This window comes from Cydia amplana, chromosome 6, assembly GCF_948474715.1.
Source record: "Cydia amplana chromosome 6, ilCydAmpl1.1, whole genome shotgun sequence".
Lineage (NCBI taxonomy): Eukaryota > Metazoa > Arthropoda > Insecta > Lepidoptera > Tortricidae > Cydia > Cydia amplana.
This window is the reverse complement of record NC_086074.1, coordinates 4,891,056-4,909,190: the sequence shown is the minus strand read 5'-3', so window position 1 is coordinate 4,909,190 and position 18,135 is coordinate 4,891,056. Positions and strand designations below refer to the sequence as shown.

Here is an 18,135-nt window from a genome sequence, read left to right as displayed (position 1 = left end):
GAATATTCACAAAGCCCTTTTCCTGTGACGCTGAATTTTAACAGCATTTCAATTTCAATTCTTTATTGATAAAAATATAATTTTACACGTCAGGTACATACAGTGCTTAATGCTAAATCATATAATTAATTATTGTATTTACATAGTTGGGCAGGCAAGGCTGAGCCAGCGAACTAGCAGTTGTTTATTTTTATTAGATAAGTTAATATGTAGGTATATAGTTTTATCTACTTGGTACAGTGTTGGGTCTCGAAAAAGGCATCAATTGAGTAGTATACGTCAAACACCAGTTTAGATTTAAGTTTTTTATTGAAACATTGGTCGCTGGTGGTTTGTTTTAACTCCAGCTGGATTTTGTTCATTCGCATTATTCATTAGTTCTTTTTGCAGCCGGGCTCAGCACGGTTCCATTTTTATCGACTATCACTATGCCCGTCACTTTCGCACTTACATACTTGTTAGAATGTGACAGGCATGGTGACAAACGATAAAAATGCGACCGTGCTACTAGGGCTGGTTTCATCGTAAAAGTTTAAAGCAACTAAAAAGTTTTATAGCAGGTATGTTCTACATAACGTTCAATTGATACTGGATTTATTGAAGCTAAGGTGCAGAGAGGGCAGTTTAGACTGCGGGGTATTTTAAACTGATCGAAATATCATCCATGTTTTACATTATTAACTAGAGTGCCATATATGTCCAGATAGCGAAAAAGATGTCTTGTCTGTGTTGTGTGTGAATCTAGTTAATGCACCTTAATTAAAAACAGTTTTTAATCAACTGGCCCACGAAGCGTAACGCGAAAAAATCTTAACTATCTATGTAGGTGGATGTCAGTTATGGAATTGAATTGTTATATGCGAGTAGCAAATGTATGAACTCACACTAAATAGTAATCAACGTGTAAACAGGCACTTACGGCTTGTACAACATTTCGGGTTAAAGATATTTATTATTCTCAAAAGAAATTAACATTTCACAAAATGAGACTTAAAAGCTATTTACATACATGCCATGCAACTGCGCCCGTGAGCATTGAGTTTATACTTAAATTATTTACAAATATCAGAAATACAAAATTCACAGAGACAATAGTGGGTAATTATTGCACTCGTAATAAATAGAGGGACGGCTAGAATACAATATGCGCACGCACACTGCACTGTACTTTCGCGCGGTTATCTTCCAAAAATTTCAATAATCTGTACCGAATCGAATGTAATCGCTGTTATCCAATCAGCGAGAGATCGCCACATCCCACAACGCGATCCATCACACACCGCTAATCGGTCAGCGTGAGCTATTGCCTGCCGACCGCTCGAAATTGGATACCGGCGTCCGAACCTATAGATCGCTTACTTCGATAGAGCAGATGACGATTTGAGCTCACCACGCTATCCCATTTCTATTCGCCTGTGTCCAGGTTTACGAGCGTAATAGGTAATTTATCATCAACAAAAAATATTTTTAGAGGTTAATGCGACTAATCCACGAGAAGATAAACGCGAGCCATCAAACATCAACATTTATTCAGCAAATAGGCCACTTTTACACGTCAACATGGAATTTACACACAAGCAAAAAAAACATCAACAATTATAAAATACATCTAAGTCGCAAATATCAAATCAAACTAAAGTACATAGAGATGTATAAAGTCTCTAAATGTCGAATTAGAAAAAAAAAACATACTAATAGTATTAAAAAAAACACAAAGATACAAAAACCATAATCTAAAATTATTTAGAGGTGTAAATGTCACTAAGTATCATAACTAAACGATTACAATATATAGAGATATCAATGCTTAGAGATATATAGGGTCTCCAAGAGTCAAAATCCTGTATACCTAATTAAAACATGAGAGAGAGAAAATGATAATAAAAATAAAATAGCATATCAATGCTTCATTAATGTACCTATGTTCCTTTTATTCATTATTGTCTCTCACTTAAATTTCACTTAAAATTAAATTTTCATCATCCATGTGTGGTTTTTTGCAAGTTTTATAGAGCGGCTAAGTGTGGTCAAACCGCATTAGCAAGCAGACTAGACTTTGACCTTTGTCTAGCTTGATTTCTGTCAGTTAGCTATGAGTATTAGGTATATGAGTTGTATTGTATTAACATGTTTTATATCATAAATAATTTTGAAATATTTTCACGTTGCGGAGTCTACTGGGAAGTAAGTATTTGTCAAAATTACACTAGGACGTGTTATTTCAATTGCATATATTGATTACGCCGGGCACGTACGCATCGTTAAGCCAGTTAGGTACGGATTTAGATATCATTTCGTGACAACACGAATCACACGTGTAATTGATTGGAAATGTACTTAAGGGCCAGTAGCAAGAGGCACTTGTGTCTTTTTACACGACTGCCCCAAAAAAGGAGTGTATTGTTTTTAAATTACACTTTGTATTTAAGGTAAAATGTCCTTAGGGCGCTTAGGGCCATGGAACAAATTGTTACTTATATTTGGGTAGGTCCATTTATATTCGTCCCGGGTAAGTATCGCGGTTAAAGCTGGTGACGTGAATCGTGATATATTGAACTAGACGGAATTAGAAACTTGTCCAACTTTGTAAGTATTCGATCAGCCGTTGCTCGGAATTAGCTATTGGAAATATGATATATTAGTTGATGTTTTGTTCCGTACTAAAATGATAAAGGTATGTTTGCTAATGCGGATAAAGTAAACGTGTTTATTTATTCGTCTAGGATATAAAATACAAGGACGCACCTAGGCCAGCGTTCGGCCCGTTGCACTTCATTGGTTGGGCCGTTAATAGTTGACAGAAAGGTACAGTAATATGTACTTATAAAAGAGGGTGGGAAATAGTACGTTTAATCTGCAACCAAACCTTATGTAGATAAACTTAGTTAGCATTAAATATAATCTTAACTTAAAAACTGTTGAACAAAATTGGAACAAGATAGGTACATTTAAGCCTGCCCTGGCATCTTATTATAGGTAATCTTAATTAAATCTCTAAACACCGAGAACTTAAAGTTTATACCTAGAACTTAATTTAAAGCCGGCAATTGACTAAGTGCGTATTTAAGAGAATAAGGAATAAAGGTATATTTCAGGAGCATTAATTAAATTACTTAATTATGACTTAGTTATACTGTTTAAGAAAGGCTAAAGGTAAAGTGAAAACTTAAAGAGTAGTATCAATGGAATACAGAAAGTAATTGATAGCAAAGCATCTAAAAATTTACTGTTACATACATAACGGGCAACGCATCGCGATAAAATTGCCCGAGCCTGATTCAGATTGAATAACTTGGTATGTTTTTAACTGGTTTTGATACGACCATGAAGATCGTCTTGGTGTGGATTGGCGTGCATCTCGCGCACGACTTTCACTTCGTTTCGCATGCAACAATCAGCTTAAGCGATATTTAAAGGTCGTATCAAAATAATATCAAAACCGTAACAAGTTGCTAAATCTGAATAGGACTCCTGGTCTGTGTAGAAGCACAGTATAATAAAGAGTACTAGCGTACAGTATGGACGCTCCCTGCCTCCCGTTGAAAGTGCCGCCCACCCGCTGAGACCCGCTCTCGGTTACCTCACAGTTACCCTACAATGTCTTATCTCACTCACACAAGCATGGTACGCGTTCACCTACACGAGCTTAGGCTGTGTGTGTAGGAACCAGGGCTCCCGATATCCGTGCTACCCGCCAACCCGTGCGTCCGTGTTCTTAGCCCCGGCGGTGCTAAGCATCCGAACTACCCGAACCCGTCGAAGTCCGTTCCCGTGTAGTCCGTTCCCCCGTGTAGTCCGTTCCCCCGTGTAGTGCGTTCGGATCCGAATCTCGGCTCCGTTCGGTTATTGAATACACAGCGCCGACGGACCGAGTGGACCGACCCACGCGGGCCGGTTTGAGTTGAAAGAAATAAGTACCTAGGTATCATTAATTAATTATAAAATGTTAAAAATTATGTTATATTGCGTACGAATAGGGGTTAGGTACTTAAATATATTTGAATCAATGTCGAGTTATATTTTTTGCATCGGTTATATTTATAATGATTATATTCGAGTAAGGGCGTTATTGAATACAAAACTACCTACAGTATTCTTGTATAGTAAGACCATAATTCGGCACACTACTGGTTTTATAAAAAAAATTAAACAATTTATTTTAAGAAAACTAAGAAAAATATGTACAACTTTATGGCTTACAACTTAGAAAACTCATGTATAGATTTTTATTGTTATATAAAGATTACCTAAGAGAATAATACAGGGTTTTTTTTTAAATTATGTTACAGCTTTAAGGCCTATTATTTATGTACAGTGTTTTTTGTATTAGTTTAATCATATGAGGTTTCCTCTCTAGGTTGTCTACTACCAAGTTTAAGAAGGCTCAGTATATTATGTTGCAAATAGCTCGACTACTACTATTATAAGCAGAATTAGGCAGACAGATGCAACTGGATATCGTCTTCATAATTATTAATTATTTTTATGGTATTTAGGTACCTAACTACCTGTACTAAATATTGATAGAGAAAGGTACTTAAAATAAATAAAACGTCTTTGAAGTCGTGTTAAGTGAAAGAACTATTGAGCTATTCGTTATCTACATAATAGGGCAGCAGCCTTTTGTTTTGTAGTAAAGAAGTAAGTAGGATTAACGTCGCACGTGCAGATAAAGAGAATAATGGTTCCCCGAGGCAATTTTTACTAATAATATTGACACTGACACCCTGATTCCCTTTGACACTGGTATTTTACCAGGCATACCTTTTGTTTGGAAAGTTGAAGAATTAGCCGTGCTGTTTTACAAACAAGGTAAGAGTGGTATTTATTCAGTTATTTTAGAGGGGGCAGCCAATAGTAGTTTATGCAACAGTGATATAATAAGGGTTCTTAAAATTCAAGGGTCGAAGTTACAAAACGAGACGTAGTCGAGTTTTGTAAAAAAAGACCCGAGAATTTTAAGAACCAATTATGAGCTGTTGCATACATTACTTTTTCTATGACAGCTGCAGCAAAAAAAAAAAAAAAAGACCCTTGAATTTTAAGAACCAATTATGAGCTGTTGCATACATTACTTTTTCTATGACAACTGCAGCAAAAAAAAAAAAAAAAAAAAAGTTATTATTAAAAAAAAGAGTTATTATTAAAAAAAAAAGAGTTATTATTAAAAAAAAGAGTTATTATTAAAAAAAAGAGTTATTATTTAAAAAAAATTGAGTTATTATTTAAAAAAAAAAGAGTTATTATTGTAAATGAAAACATACCTCTTTCAATCAAGATGATCGGAACTTGTATCTTTAAAAAAAATAAAGCAGTTGTATTATACTCATAAGATGACTGCTAGCAGTCATCTTATGAGCCTATAGACAAAGCATTCAAATGACATTGCTTTAGATATCACTGTCAGTCATTTAATTGACACATTTAAGTGCTGGAGTAGAAAAAGAGAATATAATCACTACGTGGGGCAGCTTTTGAACTCACAAGTACTCATTAGATTCATTAGTCATTAATAAGGTTTTGCCACACCGCCGGTCAACGTTTTTAATCTGAATTGCATTTATAGTTTTACCTAGTTGTTGATGTTCTGTTTTTTTTTTCGTTTTGCTTGTTATTGTTCATTATAAACTGTGAAAAATGAAATATTTATTTCTTTCCACTCATGGAAAAATTTAGAGGAACGCAAAAAAAAGTTTAATTACTAATTTTGAAATTAGGTCCATTAGCGGCATTAAGTCAGCCTGTTGTACCAACTCTTTTTTTAGGGCATGGCAAATAAAGAAGAAGAAGAAGACTGCTATCTTTTGCTGCATATTATAATGCTCTATTCTCATGTAAAATATATTACCCCATTACACGCGAACGAAGTCGCGGGCAACAGCTAGTATTAAATATTTATCTTTCGTTCTTGAGACTAATTTTCGTTCTTCGCTCTTAATAAGAACGCGTCCGATCGTCACTGTACGTCGAGGACGGGCCGGACCCGCGTGTAATTAATATCCGTGGATCGGGACACACGGGTAACACGGGTACACGGACTTTAATTACACGGACCCTAATTACCCGTTCCGAACGGGCCACAAATCCGGTTTCGTGTAGCACGAGAACGGGGCCCCGGCAACGGGTGCACGAAATCCGGACGCGACCGCAAGCCCTAGTAGGAACGCGTTTGTTTCATACATTTGTTCGCCAGTGTCCGAGGTGTGGTAGAAGTGCCTTGCAGCCTTGTGCAAACACACGCGTGCCTTCAAAAGGTACGTCTACGCAGACCGAACTGCTTCGCGCTGCTAAATCCTCGCGAGGCGGCTCGTTTCCCATTTTTTACTAATTTTTATTGTAATATTTTCGTAATTAAATGTTCGTTGTTAAACAGTATAATAAACATATATTCGTTGTTCGTTGTTAATGCATTATGCAATCATAATTTCTACTTGAAACTTTCACTTTGAATTCCGTAGTGGTTTAGTTCAGCTACAAGAAGCCACTTATTCGCAATTTCCCGAACTCAAAACGGAATATAATTAGATACAGAGAGCTACTCGAAAACTTATTCCTATTTAAATTATACTTACGGGTGCTTTGTATTTTTTGCTTTCTCTGACGTGAAAGTTGTTGGTAATAAGTTCTGTACAAGAACTTAGTAGATACTTAATTGCCTCTCGTGACTTAAACTTTTGCTACTTAGGGCTCATTTAAACGGCGCGCGAACTCGTATACGATTTTAGTTACATTGCGGACCATTGAGGTTACATCAATTCATCCGACCGATCAAATGACGCAATGTAATGAAACTCGCATGCGAATTCTCACACACCGTCTAAATGAGCCCTTATTATTCTTAAAATATAATGTAAAAATTTAAACATAAACTCTAACGCAATCTTCTTAACAACTGTAAAGCTCATCAGTCTTTTGTGAATGCGGTTCAAAATAAAAACTACAGATTATAATGGTTCCTGTAAGTCTGTAATCTGTGATAAATGTTCGTCTCCCATTGTTTTTTATTACGGCCAGGATGCAGGCGACTGGCCAGATGTCTATGGACTTGGTGTGATCCTGTGTAAATAGATACCGATTCCTCTCATCTTCTCTTGATAATTATGTCGCTGGTCAAGGTAGTGCCCGGGAAGATGGGCCAGAACGCCACCCGGTGGCCCGATATATACCCAAGTCTATGAACAACACCAAGTAACCCTGTGTACATAGACTTCGGTTCTACTCACCTTCTCGTTGATGATGCAGTCGAGATCCTCCTGGCTGGGGGAGCCCAGCACGCCCAGGATGTGGTTCAGCTGGTCGAGGTAGTGCTTGCCCGGGAAGATGGGCCGGTTGGACAGCATCTCCGCCAGAATGCAGCCCACCGACCAGATGTCTATAGACTTGGTGTAGCCCTGCGGGAAAGAAAAATGTTTTAGCGTTTTGAACGCCCGTCATAAGTGTTCGGTATAAAAGGGGATTGATTTCTGCTTCGGCTATGGAAAATGCTCACAGAGAATTCGGTCGATGTTGACGCCCGCAGCGTCGATCGCTAAAGTCTATTTTTTTATTCGGTAGACTGAAATGACAGTTAATAGTATGAAATGACATTTCATGTTCATACAATTAACTGTCATTTCAGTCTACGGAATAAAAAAATAGACTTTATACAAATATGCATTCGGGTTAGATATACGCAGAATGTTCAGCCCAATTAGAATAAACAAACGAGCCAAACTGCAGCGCCAGCGATAAAAAAAGTCCGGGAGGCACTGCAGTACCATATATTTACATGAACAAATTCATGTCCTATTTTCCGTCGAAAAACTGTTTTCCTAGCAGCTTTATTTATGGAGCATTATTCTATTTTAAACTTAAGGGCCATTATTATTTTCTATTCTATTTCTTAGAAGCCATTAGGTTCTAGGTTAATAATATATGCTAGTTCTCTAAAACTCTCATAAAGATCTGAAAGATATTCCCAGACGAGCTAAATCTTTTAAAGTCAGTAAGTATCAAAAGTCTTTTGAGTAGCCAGACTTTATGTGGCGCATAAGGACTTTTCCAATTTTCACATGTATATTTCTGGCGGGGTAAATCTTGCTTGGAATAGCGTAGGTAGCGGTGACGTACGCACTGACAAATCGGCGTGATCAAATCAATGCCACATCAGACGGCTATAAGTGTCGTTGGTGGAATTCAATTTCACGAGATAGTCGAGGGGAGATGCCACGCATCTCACCTAACGGAATCGTCTTGATCGCGTAAAAAACGGCATTTTAGAAGAATTTCATCTAAAACGAACATCTGCAACGACACATACGATACAAGATTTTATCTCTGACTGAATTTTCAGCAGAATCCGTTCAGATGTACCTACATCTACAGCAGTACCCTTAATGTCATCCCGCGGTACCCACTGGAATGACATTAAGAATACTGCTGGGTATCGTGAGATGTAGTGTGAGCTCATGAAGGTCCTCTATACCTCTCTGGTACCATAGAAACAACAACATCGATATCCATTAAAAGATCGAGATAAACACCTAGAAGAAAACATAAATAACATGGTCTCAATGTTTGTCGTTACTCCCCATCAGGGACGGAATTATTGTGTAAAGAGAATGTGTAATATCTTTTGTATGTGTTGACGGGATAAAGTCCCACCGGATATCTCCGGCCCGGGTGAGTTTCTCCGGAAACGTACGGCCCAAATCCGTAGCTGGACGGTTTAGTACAGTAATAACACTAATTGTGTGTGGTTCTTGTATATGTTACATGTCGCAAAATACTAAGGGTCGTCGCACCAAACTGTTTGTCTTCGTTAAAGAGTTCGCTAAATTGTATTGTATCGAAGGTTTCATAGTAAACCGCCGCGGCGCGCCGGGTGACGTTGATCAGTCTGTCAAGTGCGGATGGTGCAACTGGCACTAAGTGTACGAGGTATTCGACTTAGTTCCAATTTAGTACAATGACAAGCGTGTTAGGTTTACACAAAGTATCGACTTTGATGCATTCTTTCAAATCTATATAAAAAATTTAACATCATTATACTAACAAACTCATAACTAACCATGTGTGATATTATTTGCATTATTATTTTCTATTTGTCAATGAACTGTGTGTAATGTCGACTGGAAATGTAAATCTTGGAATGAAGTAATATTCATGCAGAAGTGTTTCTACGTGTCTCAATCTCGAGCGCTAAAGCCACACACAAACGGCACGAGTTTCTAGAGATATCATTAGTCAGGCGACTTAGCTAACACAATTTGTCATTCATTGAAATATTAATTATAGACTAGCTAGAAGCATAGTTGGAAACTAATATCTAATGTATCCAGTGTCAAACATATTATAGGACTTAGGTAAAGTCGACACTAACTCCAGATTTAACCATGACTGAATACTAATTTACATCTAAGCGATATTGTAGTTACTTATAAAATAATCTTAGAACGTCTTTTCTTAGCTTGTCGAATAGCTAATAATAGCTAGTAATTCATTTAATGTCTAGACTGTCTTTTGAGATTAGACTTAAACCAAATAGGGCTAAATATGGGAGCGAAATTTGATGAAGATATTTATAAATCCTAATTTAATTAAAACGTGGAACGCCTGGCCTCGCCTCGTCCAATAAGGGTTCTTTAAGGGCCGTAAAAAACACCCTTTCTAACCAGACGTTTGAATAACGTCGACCTCGGAATTTATCCAACCACTTCTTGTCTTTGCGGGCTCACTTTTTTTTTATGCCTTATAATTTCAATGGGCGGGTGAATTGAATTTAAGCCTGGCTTTGGGAATAGGTACTACATGCAAAAAACGTGTAATTAAATCGACTATCGTCGTTGAGAATGCCAAATCCGGTATGTGCGTGATTTTAATCAAAGTAATTAATACCTTATTAATTTGTTGCTAGGTAACTATTTGTCAATCAAAAATCGGGCACATAACGGATTTGGCATTCTCAACGACGCTATTTGGGGTTATGTGGACCACATTTCGTATAGTCTCTACAATTTACTACGGGATACTAGTACGAGTGCCTACAAAGGAACCGTCACGTACTGTATTACACGTATGGGCTGTGAACCGCTGTGATTCAATGAAAACTTACATAACACATTTCTCCAAATTCAAAGTTCAAACTATAAGTGTAAGGCCTGAGTGGACGCTCGAAGCGGAGCGCTCGGCGGGGCGTGCAGCGTGGCGTCGGGCTCACAAGTGATTTGAGCAGCGTGCACTAAGGCCGCTCCTATACGTTTGCATTTGTTTAACATGCACGCCGCACGCCCCGCCCCGCTGCACGCCCAACTCGAGCGTCCACTCAGGCCTTACACTAAGGAACTAGTTTTAACTTTGTATTCCGAGAACAACCGAATAAAGTTACCGAAAGGTAAAATATTGAAAAAAAATAAACTTACCTTGGAGTTGAGCATGATCTCCGGGGCGCGATACCAGCGCGTGGCGACGTACTCCGTGAGGAAGCCGGTGTGGTCGTGGTCGGGGTCTGCCACCCGCGCCAGCCCGAAGTCGCATATCTGTACAAGGCAACAATCGCAATAGTTAGGGCTCATTTAGACGGCGACGATGCGAGAACTCGTATGCGAGTTTCATTACATTGCGGGTTTTGATCGGTCGGATAAATTGGAGGTAACCAACAGTCCGTAATGTAACTAAAATCGCATGCGAGTTCGCGCGCCGTCTAAATCAGCTCTTATGCGGGAGTGATTCGTGATTCTCCTTATTATAACGACGGCTGATTTTTCATAAGTTAAAGTTAAACTGAAATAAAACTATTAAAACGGCTTATATCGCGTATATTGAATGTTGTTTGCTGTTTTGCACAGTGTAGTTATTCCTCAGTCACCCGTTGACCACGAACGCTGTAAAGGGTTCGAAACGCCGGGATGTAGTATAAATTCAATATACGCGATATAATCCGTTTTATAATAGTTTTATTTCATGAGTAACTATCGCGGTAACTAGGGTTTGCTCCCGGGAAATACCGGTACCGAAAGTACCGGGAATTCCCGGGATTTAGAGCTAAGCAAAGAACCGGGATTTCAAAATTAAAATCCCGGTACTCCCGGGATTTTCGAGACTAAAATTTCCGGTGCAATATTTGACTGCTTTCTGTTACTTAGCATGAAATATCATGTTTTATAAAGAAAATAAATATATTTTACCAATTTAAGGCTGATGGTAATACTTTTACGGCTAACCACTACATTAAAATAAATTAAAAAAAAAGTCAATGGGTTTGACAATGCCGACAATATAAAATTGCGTAATTTGATACTTTAAGTTAAGGGCATAAATGTTTGTACGATAAATAATTTTATACGAACAATTAGTTATTTCATATTTATATACTAACTAGAAGCAAAAATAGAGACAATTTTGTAATTAATAAAATACTACTTTTAATTCAAATTCAAACACGGTATAAGAAACTCACATATGATAATGATACTTTAAATGAATTAATAATTCTGGCTGAATAATTTCTTGATTTGTCGTATTGGTAGTTCTGTTATTATATGTTCGATGGTCCATAGCCCATTTTGAACGCATGCGAAAATTATCAATTTTTTTATCCTTTTTCACAAAACGTCTTACATATTTTAAAAAAATGATGATTTTACTGAGCCACAATTCAGTTTTTGCCAATTAACGAAGATAGTAAAAATATCATGTAGTTTAGGAAAAAAAACAAATTATATTAATGATTGTGTGACTAAAAGAGACAAAAGAAGTGTGAACCTTCACTGTGCTACTTTTTTATTGTTTTAAGAAAGATTCGTGGTCGTTTTACGCTTTTTTTTTACTGAAAATTGACGTGAAAACTGATTTTTGAAGGCAGTCCCGAAAGTACCGAAAATACCGGGAAATTCCGGTTCCATTTTTGCCCGGTACCGAAAATCCCGGTTCTTTTAAACAGTACCGGTTCTGCAATCCCTAGCGGTAACCGAAAACAATATTAAAGTAAAAGTGTTTGAATCGAGATACTACTATACGATCAAAAGCTTTCTTTGAATATGTGTAGGTATTGTTGTGTAATAAAAGTGGTTATACTTGAAGATTTAAAGACTTGCAAAACGACAGTACGAAATAATCGCGTTAAGTTGAAAGAAGCTCACAAATCCCAATTTAGTCTCTGAAATTAGACGCTGTTTGACAAAGCATTTCATTTTATTATGTGACATCTTCAGCTAACTTGGAGGGCGCTCACCTTTTCTAGTAAGAAGCTTTTAATATTAGTAAACTTTGTTGCCCTCACTTGTGTGATATTGCCATTCCGTGTGAGCGTTATAAACTTGTATCTTGTACTCGATAAGATTCCCTAAACAATGAAATATTAATAAATTGTGGTCCATTCAGGACGATAAAAGCAAGATAGTTCATGACTTTCATGAGTCAAGTAGAAACACGGATTGGAAGACGGGTTGCGTTAGTGACTAAAATTTTGTTCATTATTTTATTGTTAATCCTGTGTAAATTGTAAATTGTAATGTGATTGTGTTGGACCTATGTTGTCTTAAATAAACGGATTGATTATTATTTATTATTATAATACCCGTGTTTTTCATCATGAATGCGAGTACAAACGTTCTGGCTTGCTCTTATATAGTAGTCATGAAATTAAATAGTGTTATGATAAAAATGCACAAACACGTTCTGGTTTTTGGGTAAACCCATTAAAACGAGGATATTCTAAATTCCATTCAGTCGTACTAACATTTCCGAGAGTGGCACATAACTACAGAACATACATAACTTCTTAGTTGTAGTCTTAGTTGCACCCTTATAATTACAACCCTTGTACGAGCCCTGGTAGGAGCAGGAATCCTACGACCCGATTTAAACTTTAAGATACGTCAATAAATATATAATAAAAATAAAAAAAGAACTGAATTCCATAGTACAAGAATAATTAATAAATAAGTAAGCACATAGATATAATACATATACCTACACATAAACATATATATATAAATACATAATTATAATAAATATTATTAGAACTTAAGACTAGGGAATAAGTCCCCGCTCTACCTAGTTAATAAAATCTTAAATATTAAAGATTGTAACTATGTTTAAGAAATTGTAATTCTATTATTATTTGAAATAAACAGATTAAAAAAAAAAATTAATAGATCTAGAAACGATATGGATTAGATGTGCCAGTGTCAAATGTGACGTTTCTTCAAATAAAAACGTCACTTTTGTCACTGACACAATTAATCCATATTGTTTCTAGATCTATTAATTGACGTATCTTAAAGTTCGAATCAAGTCGAGGAGTTAGTCAGTTTGATCTCGTAATAAGTTTCAAAGTTCAGCTTTGCTCATTCCATTTCAGATGGAGTCTAGATTAGAATAGCTATTATAGTAACCAACAGGACTTAGTTAATAAGAGGCAAGCTTAAGTTAATGTCGAAATGTCTTGGCTTCTGTTACTTAGAGATAATTTTTTCTTATTCAGTTCATACTTCCGTTAGTTTTTCCACGTCTTTAAGTATAAATACTTGAAATATATTATTATATTTCAAGTATATAATTTTAAACTAAGTGATCCGTTTTTTTAATCTTAATTGTAGGATATCCTAGTTGGTTAAGTTTCTTGGGATAACTCAAAACGACAGTTATTTTCGAAAATCTACTTTTAAACTGACCGCATAAGAGCAATTGGGCTGAAGAGTATACTTAAACAGATCGTGGTTCGCTCGACGTAATTCTGACAGGTATAGGTAAGGTAAACGTACGAGTGCTCGACATGCTAGTGCCCAATAGATGACACCCTGCTGTCACCTCTATTGACAATAACTTAAGTTTCAAGATGACATGTACTGGGACTGCGTCAAGCACCAGTATGTATACCTTATGTCCCTTTTTATCGAGCGCCATCAAAATATGACAAACATTTATGTCAAAAGCTCGTCAATGACCGCGTTCATAGTACAGTAGAATCCGTTTATTATGATTCCGCTTATATTGACCAACCGCTTACTATGACGTAATTACTGTGCGAACTTCATATAAAACTCTTTGTGACAAATTCGGATAAGATGACTTACCGAACACCGTCTATACATCACCGACGATCTTTATCATACTGGCCGTGTGTTATCCAACCTCGACACTGGCGGAATCATCAAGCCCTGATGGAGCCATAATACACAAAAATTGATTGATTGATTGACTTCGCTTATAGTGACAAACCGCTTACTATGACCTAAAAATCCTATTTCCATGAAATTATGTCCGGTTATGCTGACACATTCGCTGGTTTTCGTGACCGTCACCACGTCTTTCCCTGCGAGGACGTTCGGTGCGTTCGTGGCGTGTAAGGTATTTTAGTTTTGGTTCTCAGTGACAAGTTAATTGTCACTGAGAATCAAAACTAAAATACCATTTGTTAAAAGTTTAATAAAACTCATCTCTCACAAAAGAATTTGAGATTAATTTGGAAAACTTAACAAAAATAAGAAGTTGTACAACTATGCTTTATATGACATCCGCTTAGTATGACGTGTTTGTCAGTTCCCTTCGATGTCATTATAAGGGGATTCTACTGTAGGTACCTACACTCGCAGCCTAGGGAAAACACTTATTGTGAATTAATTTTAAAATACACTAGTATAAAACACGGGAAGGTATCTTCCCGTTAGTATTAATGTCGGTTGCATGAAACCTTCAACCGCCGTTAAAGCCTTCGCTCAATTTTATTGCAAGGAAAGTTCCGTTCACTGCTGTTGATCAGTCCGCTTGTGGCCAGCCAGCTGATCGTTAGGTATATGCACAGACAAGACATCCTCTAGACTGAGCATAGTAACGCTACCCCCTCTTCCACTATATACGGTAGTTTTACTCCATCTTCGAGTCAAAGTGTCAGAATCCCGTGCCGTGATTGGTGCGTGTCTTTGAACGGACCAATCACGGCATGGGATTCGCTCACCTCGTCCCCCCGCAGCCCCGTATTTTTGGCAGCATCGGTTTCATAAAATAATTGCACTAAACTCCGTCTAGAGGATTCCTAGTCTATGGGTTATAGGTTATAGGTATTCGCGGGCTTGGTTTCCGCAACTCGACGTCATATTATTGCGCCTATTTTGCGTGATGGGTTGGCGGCCTATTCCTGCCAACCCAGCTCTACCAGGAAGCCTAGCAGACCCTAGTCTATGGGTATATGTGACTGTAATTTCTGGTGATCAAGTTACCTTCAGATCGCAGGTGGTGTTAAGTAGCAGGTTGGAGGGCTTGAGATCCCTGTGTAGGACGTTCGCCGAGTGAATGTACTTCAGCCCTCGTAGGATTTGGTATAGGAAATAACAGATGTGGTCGTTACTTAATTTCTGCAACAATACATATCTGTTAAATAGAGATACATTTATACAATTAGCATCAAGTTCTGAGCTTTATAAGATGAAGCTTGAAAATAGAAATAGCCTGCCTGTGCACCTTATATACCTTTAGAAATATAAAAACAATAATGTAAAAATATGAGCCAAATAGCTTGAAATAAATGAACTTTAATTAAAAAAAAAACTATTGAGAGAAAATGGATAATGAAAATAGCAAAAGGACATGTTCGTCTATGGGTGAAGATAAATAGATGGAATGTTACGTTGTATCAGAAGCCCGAATACATCGTATACTCGCATATGTCATTGTATCTAGGTTAAAATGAAGATAATGTACAATATTTACCTGTGTCTTTAACAATTTGTATAAGTCTGTTTCCATTAAGCACTGCACGATGTAGACATCCTTCATTTGATCAATAGAATCCGCCCTTAAAATATCCCGGATGTCGATTATCTGTAAAGAAATACAAATGATAACATATTGCAAATTTTATACCAATGTATCACTAAATACTCGTAGCGCTACGCCGTAGAGCGTAGCTCGTTAGGCAAGGAGTCCTATTCGAACACACAGATAGATATTAATTTGATTATTTTTTACATCTTTAGCGCGTGCATGAAGCTTGTAAATGGATCGATGCGAGTAATAAAATATTTTTAATGCTCAAATAGGCTTCTAGATGTCGTTACACGGGTCTCTATCGTTTCCCAAAATGTTTTAAGTCATAATGTAGTGTTTGCCCGCATTTTCGTTAGTCATAATTCATTTGGTTCAGAAACACGTCACTATTCAGGATGGCCATAAAACAAGAAATGTCTGTCACACATGTATTCGTACATATAGGGATTTACACATACGTGTACTCATCGTGAATAACGCTCACGAATAAACGACACATTCTTGAATAAACAGTCAGGTAACCTCGTGAAAATTCGTCAAAGCGATTTGCCCACGATCTCGTGCCACGTGCACGTAAAGGGTAAACAAACTTCAACCTCGAACATAAGATTTCGTCTTAAAATTCATGCAATCTACTTGCGAAATGTAACTAGTTTCCTTTTGAAGAGAGCGTGAGCTTTAGAAACAAAGCGGATTAATATATACGATACATCAAGGGAAATGTTATCCATTGAAATGCAGACGTGAAAGGTATCGTGTTCTATCATTTTAATACCAGTTTGTGTTTGCTCAGCAGCAGAAAGATGAAACTGCATATTTTTAAAGGCACGTGTGGCAGTTCTAGGTACAACGACATTGTACTCTGTTGGTAATAGCGTCATATAGTACATAATAGCGTCGGTTATTGTATATTTTTATTAAATTTATGCACAATACAATTTATGCGCGGAGTGAGAGGTTTGTTATGGTCGCAAAAAGAGTATAAAGGCGAGGTATGATAAAGTCGATTGATGGTGTCTTGGGACCAAATTCTGTCAAGCGAATTTTGCATTGAAAAAAATATGATCTATCGAGCACACATTAAAATGATATCAACAAATGTACGTAGGTACGTAACGTACAAACAGTAAACTTTATTGCTTGGTTCGATAGGCTCATATGGAACTGTTTAAAGCATCAAACGTTAATGCAATTTCAATGGTTTAATTTAAACGATTTTTTTTCTCAGTGTGTGCAACAATGTATAATACCATTTTTTGTCGCTAGTTGAAGTACGATCAATCGACTTGAACAAACACGTTCCTTTAAATTAAATTAGCTTCTACAGTCAGTATTAATAAGATCGGATCGGATCGGAACAATGCCCCAAAAGTATCTACCAACCTGGAATACTTTTCTAAATAGAGATATAAATAGTTCGCGCTCAAAAGTATATCTGTCGCAATCTAATTGTTCTACATACAGAAATAAATCTCTTTTTGTTAATGTATTAGAGAATGGGAGATACTTTTGACGTCTAATTCGTTACTTATGACTTTATGAGAATGTACATTTAAAGTTCAACTTTTTTGTAAAGTTCGTCCAACCTGTTTACACGAACGATACCTTCGTGGAGATTGCTTACCTACTCAAAAAGCATTATAACAACGTTTGTACACTTTAGCACATCAAAGAAAACGTTAAGTAGGTATTCATCTAAAGCTTCTGACATGTGTTTCTTTAAAAAACCGGCCAAGTGCGAGTCGGACTCGCGCACGGAGGGTTCCGCACCATCAACAAAAAATAGAGCAAAACAAGCAAAAAAACGGTCACCCATCCAAGTACTGACCCCGACCGACGTTGCTTAACTTCGGTCAAAAATCACGTTTGTTGTATGGGAGCCACACTTAAATCTTTATTTTATTCTGTTTTTAGTATTTGTTGTTATAGCGGCAACAGAAATACATCATCTGTGAAAATTTCAACTGTCTAGCTATCACGGTTCGTGAGATACAGCCTGGTGACAGACGGACGGATGGACGGACGGACGAACGGACGGACGGACGGACGGACGGACGGACGGACAGCGGAGTCTTAGTAATAGGGTCCCGTTTTTACCCTTTGGGTACGGAACCCTAAAAAATATTCTTGTGTTACAAATAGCAATATAGTCTCGCGCGATCGCGGTAAATCGGACTGAACGATGAAACCACCTGTATCCTTTGAGCGTTGTTTGAACTGCACGTGGGAGCTTTTACAGCTATATTGCGTCCCTCGGCGGTATAAATCGCATTAAGCGCTATTGGACGTATTTATAAAACTAGCGAGTAGCGTTGTGCAGCCGTAAATAAGGATTAAAGCGAGTTTAATGCCACAATTGATACATAAAACAATCTATAGTTCTTTTTG

At 37.2% G+C, this 18,135-nt stretch overlaps 1 protein-coding gene across 2 annotated transcripts in view; it reads right to left on the bottom strand.

The window, feature by feature from the left end:
• LOC134648683 (mitogen-activated protein kinase ERK-A) overlaps positions 1–18,135 on the bottom strand; it is a 182,272-nt gene that overhangs the window by 108,607 nt on the left and 55,530 nt on the right. For both annotated transcript variants that reach the window (XM_063503187.1, XM_063503186.1), the window contains exons 3-6: positions 15,691–15,801; positions 15,201–15,335; positions 10,401–10,517; positions 7,224–7,391 (exon numbers count right to left, since the gene is read on the bottom strand). In XM_063503187.1, the coding sequence (XP_063359257.1) occupies positions 7,224–7,391; positions 10,401–10,517; positions 15,201–15,335; positions 15,691–15,801 (531 nt within the window). The remainder of the gene's footprint in view (positions 1–7,223; positions 7,392–10,400; positions 10,518–15,200; positions 15,336–15,690; positions 15,802–18,135) is intronic.